The sequence below is a fragment of the Fusarium coffeatum genome (assembly GCF_003316985.1).
Source record: "Fusarium coffeatum strain FIESC_28 chromosome Unknown BRIP53273_contig_194, whole genome shotgun sequence".
In the NCBI taxonomy this organism is placed as follows: Eukaryota; Fungi; Ascomycota; class Sordariomycetes; order Hypocreales; family Nectriaceae; genus Fusarium; species Fusarium coffeatum.
In genome coordinates, this window is record NW_022157987.1 from 218,279 (window position 1) to 226,317 (window position 8,039).

The following is an 8,039-nucleotide window of genomic DNA, read 5'->3' on the forward strand; positions in this document are numbered from 1 at the left end:
AGGGCTCCTTATGCCATGAAGACTTGAAGCTTGGCATATGATATTCTTAAAGACGAACAAAAATAGTAGGTTTTCCTGGGTGACTGACCTCGCAACGATGGCGTTTGCAAACTCCCTCCCCATATCGAGGAAGTACGTCATAAGTGCTCTTTTAGTATAATAAATCATTGAGCATTGCTATCCATAGTGACTAAGAAGAATACTGGTATGGAGCGCAACCATAAATTTAGAGGGGCTGTTGTTTGGTTCCTTGGGGTATTAACAATTGTACCTTAAATTACTGGAATGATTCACAGCCCCGGTGCCGGTGCTACCGTAACTCATGCAAGCTTCTGCCCCGCTCCGATGATGCCCCGCGTCATGCCCCGCGCCTTTTTTTCTATCTTGCAACATCGACAAACATCGTGTTCAACAGATTTTACAGTCGCGCAATATGACGATAAAGGTTATTCTTGGTGCTCAATGGGGTGAGTTTCGTCTTATTCTCTGCATTGCCTCTTGCTGGTTTGCTCTGGCGTTCTCAAGTACCCAGCATGGGGTGATTTATTTACGATATTCATGAGGGCCAGATACTAACTTGTTGAATCATAGGCGATGAGGGCGTACGTACTCCCTTGCGATTCGAACTCAATAAATCCCTCTTTCTATCAATACTGCTACTGGCCTGATTTCTAACGATATGCTGTTATACAGAAGGGAAAGTTGACCGACATCCTTGCCCCTGAGGCACAACTTTGCGCTCGTGCTGCTGGAGGTCACAATGGTAAGACGACTAGGTCGCTTCAATATGCAACGAATACTAACGCATTATATTAGCTGGTCACTCCATTGTGTTAGTCGACTATCCCTTTGCCAGTTGTGCTTATTAACTAATATTCAACTTCTTCTCTACAGCGCCAATGGCGTCTCCTACAGGTGCGCAGAAGCAAACATGAGAGTCTCCTGATAGCTACTGACATGCATCTAGCTTCCACCTTCTGCCCAGTGGACTTATCAACCCCAACTGGTAATTTTCCAAGATGCGATACCTATAAGATCCGAAGCTAAGATATCAAGCCTCAACTTCATTGGCAGCGGCGTCGTTTTCCACGTGTAAGTCTTGATGTTATCATCTACTATGCTTCTTGTGGGCGTTCGATATGCTAACTTAATTTCAGTCCAAGCTTTTTCTCGGAGATGGCCGCATTGGTAGAGAAGGGTCTCCCCTCAGTCGAGGATCGCCTGCTCGTGTCGGACCGAGTACATATCATCTTGCAGCAGCACATCGCAGTCGATGGACTTGAAGAGAAGGAACTCGGAGGTTTGTCCCTGTAACAGTAATCGAGCGCGATGCACATCTAACAGTTCGACAGACAAGAAGATCGGCACCACCGGCAGAGGCACGTTATCGTCCTTCCTCGGGCTCTTGCCAGAGAAGCACGAGACTAAGGATAATCGGGATATCTACTATCATGATGAATCTTAGTCTTGTGTGCTTTAGCACCCTTGGAATCACTATGTGGTGGGATTTTACTAACATTGATAACAGGTATCGGCCCTACCTACTCCAAGGCCGCGGCAGTAAGATAAATTCGGTTTAAGTATCAACTGAATGTTCACTAAACCCTTCATAGCGAGAGGGCGTTCGTCTCGTTGACGTCTTCAACAAGGAGCTATTTGACTCCAAGCTTCGCCGCCTCGAAGCCGGTTACCGCAAGCGCTTCGGAGACCTTTTCGAATACGACCTCGAGGAGGAAATCGCTCGATTTGACGAATACCGACCGAAACTCGCAAAGTACGCTGTTGACGGTGTCTCCTTCATGAAGGCAGCCCAGGAGGACAACAAGAACATTATTGTTGAGGGAGCTAACGCCCTGATGCTCGACATCAAGTATGGCTCATACCCATTCGTCACCTCGTCCAACACAACGATCGGTGGCATCATTGGCGGTCTTACCTTGAACCCCAAGAACATCACTGAGACAATCGGTGTTGTGAAGGCTTACACGACACGAGTTGGTCAGGGAGCTTTCAAGACTGAGGATACTGGAGAGATTGGAACCCAGCTCCAGGAGATTGGACGAGAATGGGGAACCTCGACTGGCCGTCGCCGTAGATGTGGATGGCTCGACCTTGTGGTTGTCAAGTACAGCGCTTCGATCAACTACTACTCCGCTCTGAACCTTACGAAGCTCGACGTCCTCGACACTTTTGAGACAATCAAGATTGCCATTGCCTACAAGGTTGATGGTGAGGAACTCGACCACTACCCCGCTGACCTCGACCTCCTGGAACGCGCCGAGGTAGTTTACCACGAGATGCCCGGCTGGCAGAAGCCCACAACTGGCGCGAAGACTTTCTACGACCTCCCTAAGCAAGCCAGAGAATACATCGAGGTAGGATAAGCGACATTGTGAGATTGGGTTTTGCTAATAGATCTCAGTACATTGAGAAGTATGTTGGAGTTAAGGTAGGTTTATTCTCAAAGGTTTCCGCTTGACAGGCTTTTGCTGACATCTCCTAGGTCAAGTGGATTGGCACCGGCCCTGACCGTGAGGCCATGATCATGCGCGCTTAAGCGATTACTAGATGGCGCTTTTGCGGAACAAGATGGTGAGTTGGGTGTTATGGAAGGCCGCAGATCAACCAGGCCGGGAAACGATGTTTATTGTATACACGGATGGCGTCCTTTTCGACCATAGAGCCTTTCATACAAGCTGCTATAGCTCATTTAGCTGAAGTTATGGATTTGGGGACAATTTTCAGTTCGTTTTTGAGCTAACAAAATAGACTTGCGGATTCAGAGATCACGGAGAACAATGATCGGCAGTGAACCGGATCTCATGACACCAGTCAGAAAGTCACTTGTCAGTCAATGACCATCGGTCGTCTCTTGGGCTTTTACGGATGGCCCATATACTGTGGCCGAAGACGTTAATCAGGACACCAATGGGACGAACTAACCTGACATAGCTCACACAAAACTATAAACATATTGCTATACCAAATTCATTTACCTATTGTCATTGTGAGGCTTGGGGATTAGGGATCTTGGCCCCTGGATTGAACAAGCGGAATATTGGCGGTCGATCTAAAAACTTCGGGATCGAGATAGATCATGATATAGATTCATTAGACGTTTGGAATAGATGTTTACTTGCTACCTACAAGAGTTCTGCTTACCATGATCCTACTGTTTGTAAGAGGAGTTTGAAACCTCAATTTAGTGAAACAAAATTTGGGCTTGACAAGCATCAATGTTATTCCATTACCCTACTTCATGTTATGTTGGTATTTGGACTGGCAATATTCGTATACTGGAGACAAGCATGATTGTCTGGCTGATGAGCTACGTGAGTACTGGGTCCATCTGTCATCATTGAAGTACGGTTAGGAACTGCAGCTGTCGAACGTGGCGGTCCATTCAACTTTGTTGTCATCCATATTGCTGCAGAGACTTCTCAGGTCTCGAAGATATCCTTCATGTAAAGTCGAAGGGGTCCTGCATCGCCAGCTGGCATACTCCAAGAGCTTGCTATACCTTGTTCGTGGGTAGCAGAAATCAAGATGCCTACTAAGTACACACTGACTATTACACTGCTGCCCTGTCATTATCGATATCTTATCGAACCTCCACGTGTATCCTATGATAGCTGTCTCCAGTTGCTTTCGTCCCAAAGCTGCAACGGGCCTCATTCAATGCCTGCCCAGTAAGGACCGAACACCTTGTGAGAGCGAGTCCACGACTGGGCATACTTTTCGGTACTATTTGAATGCATGTCTCTACTTCCACTTATGGGACTTCAACCATGAAGCTGTTGTGAGCCTCTGGGGCTCCCGATACTCGAGATGCAGCGGTTTCCGGAAGAATTCCTAGCTCAAAGGGGCCACTGACTTCTGAAGCCAGGGCCTACGAACGTCGAGATCGTTGATAGTCAAACACCATGCTCCAGTGAGAGATGCATATGCTGTTCGTATTCCCAGTTGTCTCTTTTCTCGTGGAAACTTTGACTTACATGTCTAGACTTGGGCATCATGCATTTGCAGAGACGACTCCATTCAACTCAAGACCAACAACGATTACGTTGTTACGAGGCAGCAAATGCATATTCTACAACTATCCAGGGTTTCTGAATTGCATTGGCGCTTTGACTTTGTCTCTAGCCAACTCATCATCAAGGTTATTGCTGTCAAGCTCCATCTCGCTCAAGATCGCCGGCAGTTGCTCCGAGGCGTGAATTGAACAAACAACCCTATCGTCAATTCTGGTCTCTTTTGCATTGACCCAATCGCCCTTGCCTTGAGCCAACTCATCATTAAGGTTATTGTTGTCGCTAACAAACTCCATCAACTCTATACCGAGCCCCTCCTCGGTGAATCACGAAATCCACTTATAGATCCATCGTGATATCCCGCGCGGTAGTCATCCGGCTCGGTGTACTGCGGCCATCCGGACCGGTGCGGAAACATACAGTGGTTTTTGCATAATACGTGAACACGCCGGATCGGTAGCAAGCTGCATGGCAGGTCTCGGGTAAAAACAGCTTGTACAGTCGATTTGGTTTAGGCGCAGAAGCTCACCGGGTAAGTGCATGATAGGAGGGGAAAGGGCGCCGTTAGAAAAGTCGCATGGCATGGCATGGTATGGCATGACATAACCCACTTTCCGTGTTGTTTCTGGTGATGTATCAGAAGCGCAGGTGTGAGGTTGTTCAAGTGAAGTTAGTGAGATAATGCTGTCTGAGGTGAGGTTGAAGTCTGGACCCTCATAGGCCATGGCAACTTCGACAACCAATCCTGTACCTGGAAACACTGTGGTAAGTAAAACGCTCATTGTATTCCTAATGAAGTGTATACCAAGACTTCGATATACACCATCTTTTGTCATCAAACAGTTTGAATCCAGTGATTCAAGAACGAGCTTGACCCTCAGACTCAAACGTGGAGCATCATCTCCGTTATCACTACCCTAGACCAGTCCCCCTATCGCAGATCATCATTATCCCCCACGGAAGAGTAACCTCACCAAGATCATCACTGCGGTCCCGTGAGAGGTCAGCACACCCACCCCCTCACTGTCTGTTCTCTTACCCAAGCCAAGAAAGGGCCAGACGCGCCCTTTTTTGCCTGTCAAGCATGTCATCGACAATATTGACATAGTCCAGGGTCTGGAGTTCCTGCAGCGAAGAGCATACGAATCCTACGTCGTCACACGAAAGATCACATGGACACAGAACAAGACATCCCATTGCAGGTTTGATACTAAGACATCACAAAGTCAACTAACTCAGGCGCCACCTCCGCAATTTAGTCCCCCTCCTTTGATGGTAGAGTTGTTCTGTGCAGCGTTCCCTTTTGCGCACTAGGATACAACCAGGCAAGATGATCACTACATACTCTGGCTAATCACACAAGCACCAGAAGCCAAACCAACCTAACGGAGACGGTGGGATAAGTAGAGGAATAGCAATACCTTCAAGGTCGAGACGGTCACGAGAAAGGGGGTGTGACCTTGTGAAGCCCAGCCAACTTGACTCGAATTATAGATGCCCCTATCAATTAGACTCTCTCTAGAGACTAGGAGGCATAGTGGTCTGAATAGTTGCGTTTCGACTAAATGAAATGAGTTCAACAAGGAAGCAAACATACATACATGCATGGCGGAGGCTGTTTGATAATCTCCCTTTCATGCAAGACGATCCAATTGCCCATCAATTACCGCAATACATATTGTATACCTCTACTACATGCAGGAGGCTCAAGATAATGGATGGATGTCGTCAGAGCTTTGCCGCAGATTGCAGACTGGCCCAAGCGGTCGGATCTTCATGAGCGGCTATAGCCAATAACCGTATCACGGAAGGGTTGTGTTTGCTTTTCTCCTTTCAGTCAGCCACCAACTGAAAGTGTAGCATGTTGGTTCTTTTACGCTCATGGACTTTGTTGTCCGTCACAGCACAGCGCAGCATAGCAAGCACAGACGGCCCCAGGGCCATGGAACTGTAACAATCACACCATTCTCTGGTGTAAGCGCCTACTGGAACAAACAAAGAGAGAAGGACTATTCACGGATGTCTTGGACTCGTAACGCTTTACGGATACTAGTACAAACAATAATTTTCATGGTGTAGCCTAACCGCTGCGGACGGCAACTTCAGCCACCGACGATGCCGAGTCCGAAGCCTGGAGAAATCCGGGGTAAGTTGTATTGTAGCGTAATAATTAATTTACTGGGGCTCAAGCGTCAGTGGTCTGTTCTGCCAAGACCTAGACACTCGGTTGGTTCGGTGCAACACAAGACGCCGTGACAACCTCTTATGGGTTAGGAATCAGACTATTACAGTAGCGACAAACGCAATGTGACAGGTAAATTCAGTGATACCTCAGGAAATTGGAAAATGGGACGTTGGACAATGCCATTCATGACAATTACTTTGCTTTACTGTACTGTACAGTACTACTGCAAATGCATGTCCATAGCTACTACAGTAGACCTACAGGACGGCACGGAAGCATCCTCGGCTCCCCGCAAACTCGACAAGTCTCATTCTCATTCTCCTCCTCTTATCATTCTACCTCTATCTCTCTCCAACAATCATGGCAAGTTCCCCACGTCAAGGGGCGCAGCACAAGAAAAGTCTGGGGTTGGATCAGACATGATTGGCTCAGACTCTCAAACTGTTGCGTACAACGAAATGCAACCGCGTGGCGATCTCAGCTGCCAGAAGTGCTGCATCGTCCTATCCTGCAAATGAGGGTCATCGTGAAGAATTACTGTACTGTACAAGACTTACAGTACAACAAACAGCCTGAGACTGACAACCACATCTTTCATCAAACTGCTACGACGGAAGAAGCAGCTCGATGCAATGCAACGATATCCCGATTTCGATTCGCCTCGTTGCAATCACCAGTTCTGTCTGCCTCAGTCTCGCCACACACGCCTGTTTCTCTGTCTTGTCCTCTTCCTAGAGGTTTATGTTCGGTGCAACATGACAAGTCTCTTCTAGGACTCTCGACGTACAGAAACTCTTTGCCTCGTATCGTACAAATGAGGTATTCAAATATCTGTCTCTTTTGAGCCGCCAGCACCCGACACCTAGACCACAAAACCTCTTGGCTCTTTGCCTCTCCTCTGCGTCCAAGCGAGGCGGCCGAAATGGATCTTCGATGGTCCCGACGCAGGCCTGTCGATTGTGTAGAGTACGGGTTACGCTGGGGTGTTTCAAAGGCGACATTTGAACCCTTGGAGCGCCCATGATAACCCAGTCTGTGAACTTGTGTGTAACCCCCATGTCCCAATTGACCACTCAGCGCAGGCACGGGGATTGCACGGCAAGGTAGAATACCCCCTGATAAGCCACGACGGCAGGCTTACCTTCTGTCCAAAAGCATCCAGATGCAGAAGCCTGATAGGAATCATGCCCCCGGGCTGGCTTGGTCTTTTGGTTTTGGTGTTGGTGAACAGGACGGCAGGAGCAGGCATCGCACAGACGTTGAAGCTAGAGATATGCCCTTGGGTGGAAACATATTCTCGACTGTCAGATGTTGGCTGAGTGGCCAATATTACCTCCTTTTTCTTGGCTGATGTCTCTCGAAGACCTTTCACTTGAAGAGCGTAATCTCAGGAAGACGTAGAAGTGTTCTAGAGCATACCTATCTCGAAACCTCATCTCGAAATCTGACTGTGTCCCTACCTAAATGTACATACAGACAGTACTGTACAGTACAGATATAGCAGAGACAATAAGAGCACACATCCTTGCTGGTTGCAGCAGAACCTGCAGTAGAGGCATTGTGGCATGACGGGCCCTGACAAAAGTGACAAGCTCCTTCAATGCAAATTTGCGCCAGTGCAGCCGACTTTTTGGTTCAACAAATATTGACCCCGGCTCGAGAGAGAAAACGACATTGCAAGAATGCGGGGGAACGCACGTGGAATGTGATATGTCAGATCTGCCTAGTAAGCAAGACAAGGCACAATGCAACGCTCCAGGCTAAAGCCTAGACCACCCAAGCCACCTTCAGCCAAAGACATACGACACGGAGGCAAAAGCTGT

At 47.9% G+C, this 8,039-nt stretch overlaps 1 protein-coding gene across 1 annotated transcript; it reads left to right on the forward strand.

Moving 5' to 3' along the window:
* Positions 1-433: 433 nt before the first annotated feature.
* On the forward strand, positions 434-2,557 carry FIESC28_08362 (uncharacterized protein; the record flags this gene model as incomplete). Its single annotated transcript, XM_031162500.1, has 12 exons — positions 434-467; positions 592-602; positions 694-763; positions 817-832; positions 895-915; positions 968-1,006; positions 1,057-1,092; positions 1,158-1,300; positions 1,529-1,560; positions 1,614-2,375; positions 2,423-2,449; positions 2,504-2,557. 12 exons carry the CDS (start codon positions 434-436, stop codon positions 2,555-2,557), a joined length of 1,245 nt encoding a protein of 414 aa, XP_031013513.1.
* Positions 2,558-8,039: the final 5,482 nt, after the last annotated feature.